At 42.0% G+C, this 18,140-nt stretch overlaps 1 protein-coding gene across 4 annotated transcripts in view; it reads right to left on the reverse strand.

Moving 5' to 3' along the window:
• MORC2 (MORC family CW-type zinc finger 2) overlaps positions 1 to 8,957 on the reverse strand; it is a 248,790-nt gene extending 239,833 nt beyond the window's left edge. The window contains exon 1 of one of the 4 annotated variants that reach the window (XM_033954118.1): positions 8,101 to 8,957. In XM_033954118.1, the coding sequence (XP_033810009.1) occupies positions 8,101 to 8,168 (68 nt within the window). In that variant the 5' untranslated portion in view covers positions 8,169 to 8,957. The remainder of the gene's footprint in view (positions 1 to 8,100) is intronic. The other 3 variants (XM_033954117.1, XM_033954120.1, XM_033954119.1) reach the window with 3 other exon arrangements.
• Between the last annotated feature and the right edge of the window lie 9,183 nt (positions 8,958 to 18,140).

Genomic DNA, 18,140 nt, shown 5'->3' on the forward strand with positions numbered 1-18,140 from the left:
TCTGAAGGGCATGGCTCTGAATTGGAAGTGATAGCCCAACACCGCAAAAAGCAGCAACTGACCAGTTGGGAATATACAGATACACCTCCTTGAAGTCAAGAGCAGTGAGAAATTCTCCCATTTGAACCAAGGTAATGACTGCCCTCAGAGTCTCCATATGAAAGAGAGAGTTTGAGGCACTGGTTTAGTCCTTTCAGGTCAAACACGGGCCTTAGTTCCTTCTTTGTAACTACAAAACAAATCAAGTTTCATTCCTGCAAAGTTAGATACATATCACAAAAAAACCCTGTGTTTCAAGAAACCTATCATTAAACATTCTCCAGTTATGGGACCACTACTTTAAACCTTTCGCAGGAACTGCCATGCTGCTCACCCACTAATGTCAAACAGCCTCAAGGTCTCCTTGAAATCAACCTGAAGCGAGTCTGAGGCAGGGAAAAAAGAGAAGGCCTTTTTTTTTTTTGCCATCAGCTCCCTCTCTCTACAAGGCTGCATCTCACTCATTGAAGGAGTAAAGAGGTGTTGTGCTGTGGTTTTTCTTTTGTTGTTGTTTTTTTAAGGTTGTTGTTCAAGGTTAGAGTAGAAAGGAGTAGAGAGGAAAGGGTACATCTGGGGGGTACAGAGCCTGTGAGCTGGCACCATCAGATAGGACTAGCCAAAAAGGCACCCACTAAGCTAGGGACCAGCTGACCAACTGGATCAGGAGCCAACACCTCAGAATCCAAGTATGAATAACCTGTTCATTTGCTTGTTGGAGATAGAAAATATTGAAGATCTGGGATGACAAGAGGATAGACCACAGAATTGAGCTGTGCTATAACTCCACCTGCTGGATGATGGATATAACTATTCACACAAGTCTAGGATAGGATGTGACAGAAGAACTTATAATTTAAGTCACTAAGAAATGAGTAGTAGCAAGAATTAAAATAACTTTAACAAGTTTTTCCTATGTAACACCAGATTAAATATTTGATGCATGCTGAATTGTGTGACTTGAAAGTTTGTCTTTACAATCAAGATGGTAATCAACTGACTTGGACTCAAAGGATTGTGTTACATAAAAAGCTAAGAGTTATCCTACTGGGTTTCCAACAGTGGCTATTCCAGGTCACAAAAGTCCCAAAACACAGCAAAATTCCATACTACTCAACCTTGGAGATAAGCTGTGGCTTTTATGCAATCTACCTTAAACTGTTTATGGACTTTTCCTCCAGGAACTTACCTAAACCCTTTTAAGCCCAGTTACGTTGACTACTTTTACCACTTGATCTGGCAATAAGTTCTGAATGAAAAAATATTTTCCGTAACCGTTTTAAATGTGCTACTATATAATTCCATAGTATGCTCTAGACTTTGTGGGAAAAAGTACAGTTATGTTTAAAACTTGTCAATTCTCATCACAAGAGAAAAAAAAAAACAACTCTCAAAACTGAATACTGTATTGGAGAGAAGGTAGACTGAATTTATAATGCTTGAATACATTTTAATTGGTAAAAACAGATCAAACGTTTTGCTGCCTATGGCAGTCCCCCACCCCAAAAAAATTTTACCCCATTCTAATAAAATTGCAAAAATATTATAGGAAAAAGTCACAAAAATATTGATGAGAAGCTTTAGCCACTAACTGACCTGAGAATATAGCCAGTTTTGAAATGCCAACATAAAAGGTTGATAAATTGCAAAATCCACTTTAACTATACTATGGTTCTTCAACATCTGAAACATTTTAAAATAATTTCTTGTTGCACTTAAATCATGAAATTCCCAGGCAGATTGGTTACTGCAGCTGTTACTAATCCACAAAAAAATATTCCTTGAAGTCAACTTCGTAGGTTCAATCCGAGAAAGCATCCAAACACTTGTCTACTTCAGTCAATCTAAAAGATGTTATGAAGTTTCTCTGCATTGTACACTAAAAGTACAAACAGAACTTAACACGTTCCTTCTTCATTGCAGACCAGCGCAAATCCAAAATAAATCTAGACTCCCATCACTTCCTTGTTCACTTTATTCAATTTTAATCTGTATTTCAGGAGTTATTAAACCAGCAGAAAAACATTTTAAGGGTGGACGGAAGGAGTCGCTCCATTTAAATAACTAGTGGTTGAATTAAGTAGAGATAAACTGTATCTGAATTTGGAGACAATATGGGACACGGAGAGGAAAGGAATTCAGAGCTTAATTGATACGGATAGGCAATTTAGACAGGCCAAATGGTCTTCATCTGCTGTCATTTCCTATTTCTATATCATTTTGCAAAGAAAGTACTAAGAATGTGAAATTTATTATCCAGTTTAAGTTGTTTCTTGTTCACTTCATTCTAGTGTTTCTACACAGCACACAAGTTAACAGCAAGCTTCATTAGAAGAATCAATTTGCTTAAATTTGAAAACATTTGACAATCGATTCATACCACCATACACAATTTCCTCTTACTGTGACTAATCAAGTTTTGGCTGTTTTACATTTTTTCATGTCGTCTTTAGGTATGCTGGTATGATTTCACTTACTCTGATGAATTTCAGATTCAGAAATTGCTAGTATCTTGCAAATTTTACAACTTTGCATTTTCTGTAGATTTCTTCTTTTTCAAATGTTTTTTAAAACTGTTTTAGCAAAAAAAAAAAAAAAAAAGGCTTCACAATTAAAAAGAAAAGTCTCCACAAAAAAGCCTTATTTATATTAAGGCGCTGCGCAAGCAAGTTTTATCATTGATAACATACTGATCAGCAAATAAAAATTTTACAAAAAATTCCACAATATCTTCTACCCCCAAAAAAAGAAGGCACATAAATGCCCAAAAGGAAAAAGAGGAAAATAGGATTTAAAATGAACTACTGTTCACTGAACTAGCAACTGAAGCTGGCCTGCTCAAGAAATCTGTTATTAAATAAAAATCTCCATTAAGAATATGCTAAATGGCTTATCCTGATACAAGATAAAGATTTAACTTGATACTAAACAGATACGGTATTAACACAGTTTCCATGTAAAACCTATATTTCCCCTGCATGTTAAGTTTTGTTCACTATCTAATAGCAATGATTTTTTTTTTAACTCTGCAAGTAACTGCACAGTTGTAAAATGTTGGTAATATCTAAAAATCTACTTTCTAGCTGCCACAAAAAAATAGTGATCACTAAAGTTTTCATGTGTTGGTCACATCCCCATCAAGCAGAACCAAGATGACTAAACCAAAATTAGATGAATATAGCACAATATTTACAGTTTTACTACACCATTCTGGAAAATGAATCTCTATTTTCTCACATGCTCATGTATCACATTTTTTTTCATTAGCTCTTCCAGAGACTAGTCACCTTAATGCCAATGATCAAGATTTACAAACAGGCACAAGGAGTGTATAAAAATATCAATAACTAAGAATGCCATATTACCAAGTCACAAAAATGCACTTCAAACATTTACATCATATGGCAGTTTCTAAAAATCCTAAACCCTGCACAAACACACCTTGAAAGCTTACTATTAACATCTTACGCTTTAAGATAGTAAAAAAAAAAAAAAAATCTCCTGATTAAAGATTCAAAAATGGAGGAAACAATTATCTAACTTATTTGCGAGTGAAAGCAACTTACACATAATATAAGCAATGCCATAATGAGACAGACCGAAAGTCCATCAAACCTAGTATCCTATTTCCAACAGTGGCCAGTTCAGATCACAGGTATCTGGCAAGATCTCAAAAAACAGATTTTATACTTCTTTTCCTAGAAATAAGCAGTAGATTTTCCCAAGTCCATCTTAAGAAACTGTATTTTTAACACCAGTAATTTGCAAAACATTTAACCAAATAGTCACACAATCCAATTAGGTACAGTGCCAGCCTTAAGTTGTTACATGAACGATCTTGCATCAACATGATCTATTATTGCCTAGATGATAACAAGTCAAAGCACACTTCCTCAATTTTGCCCTGAAATGTAAGTGTAGAATAAGCAAAGGTGTAGTTTAGTTATGACAGCCTTCTCTAATTCAACCTGAAATAAACAAATAGATGAAATGTATCTTGCATCTGACCTCAGAACATCATGAGCCAAATGAATTATGTGCATGTGATATGAGGCCCAAATAATACCATATCAGGACAAAGATGACTTCCAGCACTATCTCTATGCTGACAACTCAGAAATCTACTTCTTTACGCCTGAAAATTCTACAGCGATCCAGGCCCAGGTCGCGTTCTGCCTGACATTGCTACATGGATGTCTCATTGTCATCTAAAGCTAAACATGGTCAAGCCTTTCAGCAAAACTTTTTGATATTGTTCCACATACAAAGATTATAAGTAAACTGAGTGCCCTGGGACAGGGTCCCAAGGCGAACTGGATCAGAAACTGATCAACTGGGCAGACTAAGTGAACCATGCTAGTCTATCTGCCGCCTGTTACTGTGCTATCCAGGGACCAGACAGCTAGCCCTATTGATTGCAATGCGATGTTTCTGGATGAAGTCATTTTAGCCCAAACTCCTTTCACTCCTCATAGTAATGCCCATATTTGTGGTCTCTACCAAATCCACTAACAACCGACATTCTTCTGATACACACTTACACGATAGTATGACACAGGACCTGTTTTTGTTGGAACATTGGTCTTCGACGCCAAGAAATGTAAGGTCATGCACCTTGGCAGTAGAAACCTGTGCAGAACTTACACCTTAAATGGTGAGATCTTAGCTAGGACTGTGACAGAACGAGATTTGGGAGTGACTATCAGTGCAGAAATGAAAGCTGCCAATCAAGTGGAGAAGGCTTTATCTAAGGCAAGACAAATGTTGGGTTGCATCCGCAGAAGTTTCGTCAGCCGGAAGCCTGAGGTCATCATGCCGTTGTACAGAACCATGGTGAGACCACATCTGGAATACTGTGTGCAATTCTGGAGGCCACATTACCGTAAAGATGTGCTAAGAGCAGAGTCGGTTCAGCGGATGGCCACCAGGATGGTCTCGGGGCTCAAGGATCTCTCATACGAAGAGAGGCTGAACAAATTGCGGCTTTACTCTCTCGAGGAACGCAGAGAGAGGGGAGACATGATTGAGACGTTCAAATATATCACCGGGCTTATCGAAGTGGAAGAAGATATTTTCCTTCTCCAAGGACCCCCAGCCACAAGAGGGCATCCGCTTAAACTCAGGGGCGGGAAATTTCATGGTGACACCAGAAAGTATTTCTTCACTGAAAGAGTAGTTGAACATTGGAACAAGCTTCCGATACAGGTGATCGAGGCCAACAGCGTGCCAGATTTTAAGGGTAAATGGGATGCCCATGTGGGATCCCTGAGAGGGTGAATGTAAGGACGGGTCATTTGGAGCGGGGGCTCTAGAGCAGACTTAGGGGGTGGGTCTGTGGAGTGGGCAGACTTGATGGGCTATAGCCCTTATCTGCCATCATTTTTCTATGTTTCTATGACTGCACCCTACCCACTGTTGGGACTGCCACAACAGCTCCCCTGATATTGTAAGGCTCACGATTGCTCACTGCAGCACTGGCGGACTCATTGCTCGATCTAGCTTCCTCAGCTGCATATTGTCTTTGGGCCGAAAGACCTTACTGTCAACTCAAGATGCACTGGGTCTTTTCTCCAGCTCATCAGTGAGGGCCTACCCAGAGTAACACCAATAGAAGCGCTCTGGACAACAAAATCAAAAGTAGAGTTTTCTGGGCAAGGACTCCCGCCAAGGCAATCATCGTTATGACCTTCCCTTTACCCATTATAAAGGGAAAAAAAAATCTCAAATGGTCAAGAATAGTGTCTATCCTCTAGACATGAACTTGGCCTTTCACTTGTGAAGTTCTACAGGACTACAGTTAGCAAAGAACAGATCATGAAATTGATCCTAAGCTCACCCAACGTATACTTTTTTCCTTTGTTTAGGATGTGTCATGCTGGCATAACCTGTTCTATGCCCGATAGCCACTATAACCTAAAAAACAGTACCTGCACTAGAATCTAGCAATAATAAAATAGTAAACGCAGTCCTTGCAAAGTCTTCTGATGTAGAGGAAAAATGAAAAAAAATGCAAGAAATGCAGCATGAATACAGTACACGAAGGAGCTGTCACTACAGCAGAGAAGTAATGTACTGTGGATTTACCAATGTGAACAAGTATGGCTTTTGCTGCATTGACACCAAGCACTCCTCCTCCATAGCCTGTCATGATTGAATCAATAACTGAAATGCATTGCTCTCTTTGAAGTATCCCAATAGGAAGTTGCACTGTATACAACTAAATCCCATGATCTGTTGATGCCATACAGACTTAAATGTGCACCATATCAAATCTCCTATGAATGACAAGGTGGTCAAACGTGAAGATTCACTTACGGCTAGAAAAGTAGGACCAATTTCTCTAGATTTCTGAAAAATAAGGTGCCAAAAGAACATGCCAACTGCAGAACACTGAACGGAATCAAGACATCTTCCATAAGATGCCCAATTAAGGGTGGCAATTCAGAAAAGTATATGAATACCTCTTTCCTATTTTTCAACTTAAGCATGTTTAAATATATTTTTGATATGTCTATGCCTTAACCCAATATTACTTAAATAAGTTGTATAATAGCTGGAATGCTGTCCTTAAAGATCCCAAGTCTATCTCATTGGGGTAACAAAAGATAGCAAAAACCACAAGGAACATTTTATCAGCCCATTTTCAGCCACAGCTGATAAAGTAATTCTTCAATGACCAACTTTGTTTCTACCTTAAAACTTTTGAATTCCTAATGGAAAACGTAATTTTTTCAACTGCTAGTAACACTACTTCAAGACAGATCGCACGTCAATCCTAGACAATCTCTAATTGATGTAATATCAATGGAATAAAACTAGAAATTTGCAACACTAGGCAGGGTAAAGCCTACCTATTACCTCAATGGAAGACCAGTGAGGAAATGTAGCAAACAACAGTTACTGCAGCATTATACTGCAGCATTATACAGACATAATTATTAATCCATTTGCAAAGTAACTACCGGTAGCAATAATTTGAAATAGGCATACAAGAATTGGACAGAACTTAAAAAGCCATTATCGATCCATCATTTCCATATTAGAGGTTAATCTTTGATGCTAAAATTAAAAACCATGCCAACAAATCTTCCTTCCTCTCTTGCAAGAGAGCCATGTATCAAAATCCCAAATACCATAAGAAAAAACCGATTTAAAAAGTTAATTATATAATTCACTGAAACGCATTTGTTCCCCTTATCAAATACAACAATTTTAGGAAAAAAACCTCCATTGTAGTCTTACGTTAACCCATAACTTATTAATCTTCTACCAATGTTCTTATCCCTCTGCCAAGAATTGCTAATTATTTAAAACCTACATGTAAGAACATAATATTCCACCGACTATGGGACTTAATTTGAATGGAAATCAGAGAAATCTTGAACTGTATATTCTACTGCCATGTTTTCAAGCTCAAGAACTGCACACACTAGTGTGGTCAATTAGTTGATGTAAATTATAAACAGGTAAGGGCAGCTAATAGAAGTTCTATTCCTCATCCACCTTGCAATAAAATCCTCTTTAAAATCACTGATTTATCTTCCACTTCATTTGTCAAAGTACAATTGCTGAATCCCAAAGGCTTTATTCCCACATGATTAGCCGAGTCAAAAGTTCTTTGCTGTTTCTTTCTGATGAAATCTTTGAAAAAAAACAATAAATGGTATTCAAATACAAAATTGTTTTTCTTTCTGCAACTTCAAGTTTGTGGAGAATTCAATCCAAAATAACCAAAAACATAGGCTTAATTTGTAGGATTAGTAACAGCAGCACTTCACCGAGTTCAAATCATTCTTTATAAGGAATAACCAGAACTTGTTTGCCCTTAAGCTGATCTCATGTGGCTCAAGCTTCTGAACAAAGTTGTTTGGGTTTTTTTTTAATCTTGTTGTCAGGAAGGCAGATATTATGAACACCTAGAGCAGTAGCTAGGATGCTGGCACTGACCTATGATTTTATTTTTTTAGTATTTTACACATAAGAGACTGAGCACATAATAGCATTAGCAGTATTGAGCCTTCTTGCATGTCATTCTCATCAACTTCATGCATGCACAATACTCACGAATTAGTATGAAGATACTCAAAGGTCAACTGAGCTCGGTTCAAACTGCTATAATTTGTAAATGCCATGACAATGACAATTTTATCAGGTGCAGTTACAACTGCCAATCAACAACAAAAAAAAAATGCTGAAATTGTAGATGCTGGTATAACAAAAATCAGTCTTCAACCACTGTAAGGGCAAAATAAGAATTCAGTTGCAATGCATTTTTTTTAAATGCCTGAAATAATTTTCAAGTGTCTCTAAGTTCTAGTTCACAATCTTATTTCTCAAGTGGTTCTTTTGTCCATTCCAGTGGCTTTTGAAGATTCACATACGATTCAAATTTCACAGCCTCAAGATTCTGTTATTTGTTCTTCTTGGTTAGGAACGTTCCCAGATAGTGCTTTTTCGTCGAATTCAGTGAAACCTGATAGCATAAGGCTGTCTGTGCCAGTACACAAACATTAGAAGCCGGATTTCTATGATTCCATATAACTTGTTCCACGATCCTGAATATGATTTGTATGATTAGCACCAATTTCCTCCCCCACAGCCTTAATTCACAAAGCACAGCTGACTCTAGTCCTCTTCTGCATCACCCTAGAGTACTCCCGAGCTCTACAGTCTCAACTTCTCCCGCCTAGTGCCAAAGCTAATTTAGGACTAAAGAAAAATAATCTTTCTTGACACAAGAAATCAACTCAAGCCCTTGCCCTTCATTCAGCACATCAGTGCATGCCACCTTCTTTTGCTCAGCAGCCTCCTGCACCCTCCATCCTTGCAGCACCTTCCTCCACTCCTGCTTTCGTTTGCAATCCTTTTGTCTGAAGCTTCCTCCGCCCCGCCCCCCACCGGACCTCCAGAGCCAGCTCGCGCTCCCTCCCTTATCTCTTAGCCCCACCCTTTCCGGCGCCCGAAACGTAGCCGGATGACGCGTTCCCCCCCCCGCACCCCTTCCTCCAGAGATGGCCTTCTGGGGCTCCGGTTGACTCGTTTCCGTGTGGCTTGACCCCCCCAAAGCCCCGCGCTCCTTCTGCCCCCACCGGCTCCTACTTCGACGGCCGCTGCAGCCCCCCTCCCCCGGGACCACGTGGCCCCCGGCCGCCCTCCCTTTCCTGGCTCTTTTTCTTTATCCGCGGCAGCCGGGAATTCCCAGCTCTCCCCGGGGAGGTCGAAGCCGGGAGAGGGACCACCGAGCACGCACGCACGCGCACCCGCCCGCTGCTGGCGACGACCGAAAAGGGCACGGCTCCACGGCAACCGCCGCGCTCGTGGTTGAGCTCGCTCACGCTGCAGCCTCGCGGACTGAAGGGGTTCTGCGCGACGCGAGCCGCAACACTCCAACGGCGGACCAATCGCAAAGCGCCCGCCTCCAGCGTGGGGAAACGAGGCGAGGAAGGCGATTGGAAGGGCGGCGGGCCCACGTGACTTTGGGGCGGGGCGAGGGTCCAGGAGGGAGGGCTTCGAACGGATCACGTGAGGGGAGTAGCCAGAGGCCCGTCTGTTTTTTTTTTTTTTTTTGTGGGGGGGGGATGAAGAAGGGAATAAAGCGTTCGAAGTAGTCGGACTTTCTGGGGCTAGTGATGGCCTCAAAGATCGATACTTAATTCCTCTCGCTAATTTTAGCGGGAGCTGCGGTATTTTTTTTGTTATTATTATCGCTTCCTTTCTCGACGTGAAAACAATCTGCAGGCGGAGCCGGGAGGCCCTTGAGAGTCGGAGGGGGCGCGCGCGGGGTGCGTCATTCGGAACCTGGGAAGGGGAGAACGCAGGACGTTGGCTCGTGGCGTTGTTTTCCCAGATGGATGTGGCCGTGTTAATGGCGTCCGCGTGGCGTTCGTTTTGCTTATCTTCTTTGACGCAATAGAGGAAAGCTGAAGCGCTGGCACGTGGCTGTGATACTGCAGCATTAGAGCGAGGCTAAGCTTTAAAAAAAAGGAATGGATTAGATATATAGAAATACAGTTTGGAGGAATGATAAAAATATGTATGCAAATATTATTATTAATTTAATTGCAATGAATATCTCTTTGTATCTTATTATTGTTTATTTATTTGATTCCTTCAGTAAAAATGTTATAACATAAAAAACCCAAACACTGTAGCCAGAGGGGTTTCTACTACTGCTATCATTTATCCTATGAGATGTTGGTGAATTTTGAGTTGTATTAGGTTGCTTGAGAATTGACTCCTCTTCAAAGCCTCAAGCATGTCAACTGCTTCCCAAATGCAATATCTCCTATTTGTACAGCTCCCCAAATTGTATATCCACTGGAATAGCTCAGTCATCTTTTCTGTATCCTAAACCCTAAATTGTAATTCTCCAATCTTCTTGTAATTCTCCTGGAAATGTCCAGCTGTTTCTTTTGTAATCCGCCCAGAACTGTAAGGTACGGGCAGAATAAATGTCATTAATGTAATGTATAGGAAAAGTGACTGTATTGCTATGATTGTCAGGCTGGTGTTTTATTTTCATTTTATGCTGAATATGGTCTATATTGCTGTTGTTTTTTTGTAAGATGTCTGAAATGTCTGTGAAGTATTATGTGTATGCTGTTGTACTCCGCCTTGAATAAACAAACCATAAACCATCCTTTCTGTATTGCTGAAAGGCGTACGCAGCGTTGTACTTTCAAAGTGCATTTCCAAGCCTCGTCCTGGAAACTGCTACGTCTGGTCGGTTTACACCGCAAGCGTATGGCTGAACATTTTTCACGAAGAGGCAAGAAGGCTATCGCAAAAAATAGGACGTTAAAGTCAAGAGGAGGGAGTAGTTAATTGCCTCCTCTCTCGCCCCACACCAAGCACCTGAGGTTACCAGAACCCTGGTGGTTTAACTACAGGATTGTAATTGTATTGGATTGTAGTTGCATTGTATAAAGTAATTTAAAGCTAGCAAAATTTGTGATGGCAAAAGTGAAGAATCAATAAATAAAATAGGGAGAAGGATGAGGGTAGCCCCCTTGTCATATATGTACGGTACAAACCCAGATTTGGAAGTTTGGGGGTCTGGACCTATTGATACAGGAGTCAGATACTGATAATTTTATTTGTATTACAGATTTTTTTTCATTGCCAAACTACTATAGGAGGAGGAGACCTTTCAAAAGACATTTAAAGCAGTGGAGGAGTAGCTCTCTATGTAAAGATCAATATCCAAGCAACCGAAATGCAAGGGACCTGGGGAGAGGAAGAAGCGATATGGATTGCTCTGAAAAGAGAAGATGGAACTTCTATCTACGTGGGTGTAGTCTACAGACCTCCGACTCAATCGCAGCAAATTGATAAGGATCTGATTGTGGATATCCAAAAGTTTGGAAGGAAAGAGGAGGTTCTGCTGTTGGGAGATTTCAACCTGCCGGATGCGGACTGGAATGTTCCGTCTGCGGAATCGGAAAGAAGTAGGGAGATTGTGGATTTCTTTCAAGAGGCTCTGCTCAGACAAATGGTGACGGAACCCACAAGGGAAAAAGCGATATTGGATCTGGTCCTCACAAATGGAGAGAGTATCTCTAATGTTTGAGTGGGTGCTCACCTGGGTAGTAGCGATCATCAAACGGTTTGGTTTGATATAACGGCTAAAGTGGAGAGCGGCCGCACGATACTTAAAGTCCTAGATTTCAAACGTACGGACTTTAATGCAATGGGAAAGTATCTGAAGAAAGAGCTGTTAGGATGGGAGGACATAAGAGAAGTGGAAAGACAGTGGTCTAAGCTGAAAGGAGCGATAAAAATGGCTACGGACCTTTATGTGAAGAAAATCAATAAAAACAAGAGAAAAAGGAAGCCGATATGGTTCTCCAACCTAGTGGCTGAGAAAATAAAGGCGAAAGAGTTGGCGTTCATGAAATATAAAAAAACCCAAGAAGAGGAGAGCAGAAAGGACTACAGGGTGAAACTGAGAGAAGCCAAGAGAGAGATACGTTTGGCGAAGGCACAGGCGGAAGAACAAATGGCTAAAAATGTAAAAAAGGGAGATAAAAATTTTTTCAGATATATTAGTGAAAGGAGGAAGATAAAAAATGGAATTGCTAGGCTAAAAGATGCTGGGAACAAATATGTGGAGAGTGATGAGGAGAAAGCAAATGTGCTAAACAAATACTTCTGTTCTGTGTTCACAGAAGAAAATCCTTGAGAAGGACCGAGATTGTCTGGCAAAGTTACACGAGAAAATGGAGTAGATTCTGCACCGTTCATGGAGGAGGGTGTTTATGAGCAACTTGAAAAACTGAAGGTGGACAAAGCGATGGGACCAGACGGGATCCATCCCAGGATACTAAGGGAGCTCAGAGAGGTTCTGGCGAGTCCTATTAAAGACTTGTTCAACAAATCTCTGGAGACGGGAGTGATTCCTGGGGATTGGAGGAGAGCGGATGTGGTCCCTATTCATAAAAGTGGTCACAGGGATGAAGCAGGAAACTACAGGCCGGTGAGCCTCACTTCAGTTGTTGGAAAAATAATGGAAGTGTTGCTGAAAGAAAGGATAGTGTATTTCCTTGAATCTAATGGGTTACAGGATCCGAGGCAACATGGCTTTACAAAAGGTAAATCGTGCCAAACGAACCTGATTGAATTTTTTGATTGGGTGACCAGAGAGCTGGATCGAGAACATATGCTAGATGTAATTTACTTGGATTTCAGCAAAGCCTTTGATACAGTTCCTCATAGGAGGCTGTTGAACAAACTTGAAGGGCTGAAGTTAGGACCCAAAGTGGTGAACTGGGTCAGAAACTGGCTGTCGGACAGACGCCAGAGGGTGGTGGTTAATGGAAGTCGCTCGAAGGAAGGAAAGGTGACTAGTGGAGTCCATCAGGGTTCGGTGCTGGGGCCAATCCTGTTCAATATGTATGTAAGTGACATTGCTGAAGGGTTAGAAGGAAAAGTGTGTCTTTTTGCAGATGATACCAAGATTTGTAACAGAGTAGACACCGAAGAGGGAGTGGAAAATATGAAAAAGGATCTGCAAAAGTTAGAGGAATGGTCTAATGCCTGGCAACTAAAATTCAATGCAAAGAAATGCAGAGTAATGCATTTGGAGATTAATAATAGGAAGGAACCGTATATGCTGGGAGGAGAGAAGCTGATATGCAAGGACGGGGAGAGGGACCTTGGGGTGATAGTGTCCGAAGATCTAAAGGCGAAAAAACAGTGTGACAAGGCAGTGGCTGCTGCCAGAAGGATTCTGGGCTGTATAAAGAGAGGCGTAGTCAGTAGAAGGAAGAAGGTGTTGATGCCCCTGTACAGGTCATTGGTGAGGCCCCACTTGGAGTATTGTGTTCAGTTTTGGAGACCGTATCTGGCGAAAGACGTAAGAAGACTTGAGGCGGTCCAGAGGAGGGCGACGAAAATGATAGGAGGCTTGCGCCAGAAGACGTATGAGGAGAGACTAGAAGCCCTGAATATGTATACCCTAGAGGAAAGGAGAGACAGGGGAGATATGATTCAGACGTTCAAATACTTAAAGGGTATTAACGTAGAACAAAATCTTTTCCAGAGAAAGGAAAATGGTAAAACCAGAGGACATAATTTGAGGTTGAGGGGTGATAGATTCAGGGGCAATGTTAGGAAATTCTACTTTACGGAGAGGGTGGTGGATGCCTGGAATGCGCTCCCGAGAGAGGTGGTGGAGAGTAAAACTGACTGAGTTCAAAGAAGCGTGGGATGAACACAGAAGATTTAGAATCAGAAAATAATATTAAAGATTGAACTAGGCCAGTTACTGGGCAGACTTGTACGGTCTGTGTCTGTGCATGGCCGTTTGGAGGAGGATGGGCAGGGGAGGGCTTCAATAGCTGGGAGGGTGTAGATGGGCTGGAGTAAGTCTTAACAGAGATTTCGGCAGTTGGAACCCAAGCACAGTACCGGGTAAAGCTTTGGATTCTCGCCCAGAAATAGCTAAGAAGAAAAAAAAAAAAAAAATTTAAATTGAATCAGGTTGGGCAGACTGGATGGACCATTCGGGTCTTTATCTGCCGTCATCTACTATGTTACTATCTTAAGAGCCTCAGGTGTGGTTCCAGCGCTTGTGCATCGGTTCCCCCCTATGTCCTTGCGGCTTAAGAGAGCTCCAGTTTTTTCTGTTTCCAGCAGAATGAAGAAGCCCCAGCACAAACATGCTTTCTCATTGGGGTTTTCTATTTTTCTCATTTCTTTCCTCTTTTCTGGAAGAAGATTTGTGTGGCTGGGAGATCCAGAGTGCCGGTCTTCTCAGGAGTTTCAGTAGTGGGACTTGCTGGCTGGTACTGAAGTGTGCTTCAGCCTATTTCCCAGTTCATTTTTTTCCCTTTTCAGACACAGAAGGGGACAGGGCTTGTACAGTGGTTGGCTGCATGGAACAAGATGTACAGTGCAGCTTAAACCAGGCGCTGATAGGAGATAACAGCGTGGCTCATGTAGTTTAAACAAGGGCTGTCCGAAGGCCATGCCAGAGACCCAAGAAGTGGAAGTACAAAACCTCCCCTCCAGGTCTTCTTCATTGTCTTTGTCTCCAGTCGCACACCACTGGCGCCACCACACTGAGACCAGCTGACCATCTCATTGGTCGGTGTTCTTCCTGAGAAGCACCTCCTTAGTGGAGTCACCAGCACCTTTCCAGGTGTTGGTGCAGGCACCATCCATGTGAACAGCTTCTTCAACTGTTGCAAATGGAATTACCTGGGCTCCTGAAGGCGTACACAGTGCCAATTCCTGCCCTGAAGCTTGCTTGTCAGAGTGCCGTCCAGAATCTCTGCTAAAACACCATTCTCAGACCTCTAGCTGGCAAGAAGCATTGTCTGGCTCTGCTATACAGCATCAGCACATTTCATGGGCATCTGGTGTAGACACACATGGATGAAGATCATCTCTGCACTGTTGGCCCGTAAGATCAGTGCTCAGCATCACGGTCATGGCATGACCTTATCAAAGGAGCAAAGCTCTTCATCTCGCTCTACTCTTGGCATTCAACGATCTCTACACTCTCCTCAGTGATTCCCTCCCCCCCCCCTATAAGGCATGCTCCACCAAGGCTGAGGGGGTTTGATTCTGATTTCTCTCCCTATCTCCTCCAACATTTATTCTGGTTTCTCAGTAGATGAGTCTTCTGGCCTTCCCAAGGTTTGTCAGATGGGCAGAAACTGCCAGTCACCATGGAATCTGTATCCCAGCCTCGAGCAGAACTCAAGGCTGCACTTGACTACAGAGTGGCCTCAGGACTGCTTAAAAGTTCTTCTCCAGCACCTTATGAACGAGACCTTATTCAAAAACTGGGCTTCCCCTGTAGCGTGGCCGGTCCTCAAGGCTCGCAGTAACCGGCCCACGCTTACAATATTCTCCCCACGTGCTTCCTCAAGATGGAGGAAGTCCCTGTTGTGCATAAACTTATCCTATGTGTATAAACAGGATGGCCTCACACAGGTAAGTAATGAAACAAAAATCAAATTTATTGTTCAACTGACAAATCCAAAAAAAATGCATCAAAAGAAAATGTATTCCAAAAGGTCTTTGTAAAAACATGTAGAACAACATAATATGATAGTAACCAGCCTGGTCTGGATATCTGTCTCAAAGTTCTTTATCAATGTCCCAGGTGTAACAGAGTTTCTTGATAGTACTTGACTCTCCCAGAGTCTTATTGGAAAATAGGCAAACTATGCATGGTGCACTGTATTGTACAGTACTGCCTCATTAAATGCAGTAACAAAAGATTGGCAGATTTGTCAAAGAGTTCCTTGTTATCAAAGGAAAAGAAACCTGCAAACTATTCACCATGGTACTGTGTAAATCCTGTCTTAAGCTTACAGGATATTCACACCTGCTGGAAAGAACTTGCTGAAGTTTCTTTCACAGCAGCTCTTGATAAGCAAGAAAAAAAAACTTCTCATACCAGCAAAACCCTTGGCTAGCATACATTCCATTAATTAGCAGACTTCAAGAAAATCCTCATGTTCAACAGAAATGGAAACATTCAACAAAACTCAGCACAAAAAAAACAATTCCAAACTAATTGATTTCCATTTCTTCAAATAGTCCCACCTCTGGTAAAGTGTTACAATCCATAGCTTCACCTTCAGGATTTACCAGGGTTGTATCATCTGGTTCTGTGTCCAACATTTCAATGTCCCTTGTCTCAGGGGGACTTGGAGGCTCCTTCCACCTGAGAGCTTCTCCTCTGTCTCCTTTCCTCTTGGTCAGCCAGCTCTCTAAATGCTGCCAAGCTGCTGTACCACACCCAGCCCTACTCCGGGGCTGAACTTCTTTTAGCTGTGGTTGCCTTCTCCCCTGCTTAGCCAGCTTTCCACAAAAAGGAGGATTTAAAGGGGCCCTACCAGTTTTCACCAGGCTGTGTTCTGCATTAGGTTTAAACACAGCCTGTGCTTCCTGTTCTTGTTCTTGCCTAACAGGGTTAGCCCGGACTAGTTTCAGAGGGTGTTTTTTATCATTTTTCCCTGGCACAAGGCCGGCATTGGGCTCGGGCTTGTGACACCCTGCATGATGTTCTAGTGGTGCCTCGCAAGTTAGATGCTTTTTTATCGCATCCAGTCCTTTTTGAGGTTTGATAGACCATAATTACATCAGTCTTTGGTCATAGTCTGCTTTAAAGAGGGTGCATAAACCCACACTAACGCCCTCCCAGAAGAGAATGCAGAACCTTTGATAAATTTGGATGTAGAGTCTTTCAGGGATCCATGCAGAAGTTATAATTAAGGATCCTATCTGAAGTCCTTTGTACAGAAGATGGCTGAGTATGATTAGTGTATCCCATAAAAACATCTTTCTTACCAGTAGCTGGTGGCTGATCTGGACAACAGGAAATGCATGGCACGTTCTGCTTTTGATACATTTGCTATCACCTCTTGGACCTCTGGAGTCTCCATTGCAATGTGACAGCAGGCATGGCTATGGATCTCGATCCTAATGTTCAGGACCGTCTTGATAACATACCCTATACAGGGGAAGACTTATTTGGAGATCACATAGAGGTGGTTTCTCAAAGAATTATGCTGATTGCATAACCACCTTATCCTCTTCCAGACCACGCCCACCTCAGCCACCCAGAAGGTATTCTAGTACCTACAGGTGCTCCTCCTATTAGAAGCAAAGCAGGTATCAAAAATCCCAATCCATTACACCAACAAACCTAACACACCTATTCTGGCCTTTCACCAACACTTAGATCCCTAACATACTACCCAGATCACAGTGCAAAACATAACTCAGTTCACACCCAACCATTTAAACAGCTCTCGCGCCAAACAAGTCAAAATCTTATCTACTCTTCAACGTGCATCAGACTACCAAGCTGCCAACTACCTCCCTATAAGCATGTGCAAACACCAACATAAGATCTGTCAGAAACAAAACTAACCTCATCAGGAACTGGATCATGGAGGAAAATGACCTCGGCAGCGCTTTCAACCTTGTGGGTCATGACTTGCTGCTATCCTGCCTAGATGCTTATGGACTATCAGGAAACATGCTGAACTGGTTCAAGGGCTTCCTGAAATCTCACAGCTACCAAGTCAAGATTTGGGACACACTATCTACGGCAGGGACCAGCAACTGTGGCATCCCACAAGGTTCCCCATTGTCACCCTTGCTCTCCAAAGTTTACTAAACTAAACTAAATCTTGGGTTTGTATACCGCATTATCTCTACATTCGCAAAGCTCGACACGGTTAACAAGGGTTAGGGTAGAAAGGAACTCCAGTGAAAGGAAAAGACAAAATGAAGAGAAAATTTAGGACAGAGTAACCAGAGAGAGGAAGAGTTACATTTTTTGAAAATAACCAGGTTTTCAGATGTTTACGGAAGATTTGGAGAGAGCTCAGATTCCTAAAAGGGGAGGTAAGATTGTTCCAGAGCTCAGTGATTCTGAGAGGGAGGGAGGAACCTAGTTTTCCTACAAGAGAAACGCCTTTTCGAGAGGGAAAGGAAAGTTTAAGTTTTTGGGTAGATCTGGTGGAATTGGGGTTAGAGGAATTCCAAGAAAGAGGAATAAAAGGGGGGAGAATGCCGTGTAGGATCTTGAAAGTTAGGCAGGCACATTTGAAGTGGACTCTGGAGATTATTGGGAGCCA

This window comes from Geotrypetes seraphini, chromosome 8 (assembly GCF_902459505.1).
Source record: "Geotrypetes seraphini chromosome 8, aGeoSer1.1, whole genome shotgun sequence".
Lineage (NCBI taxonomy): Eukaryota > Metazoa > Chordata > Amphibia > Gymnophiona > Dermophiidae > Geotrypetes > Geotrypetes seraphini.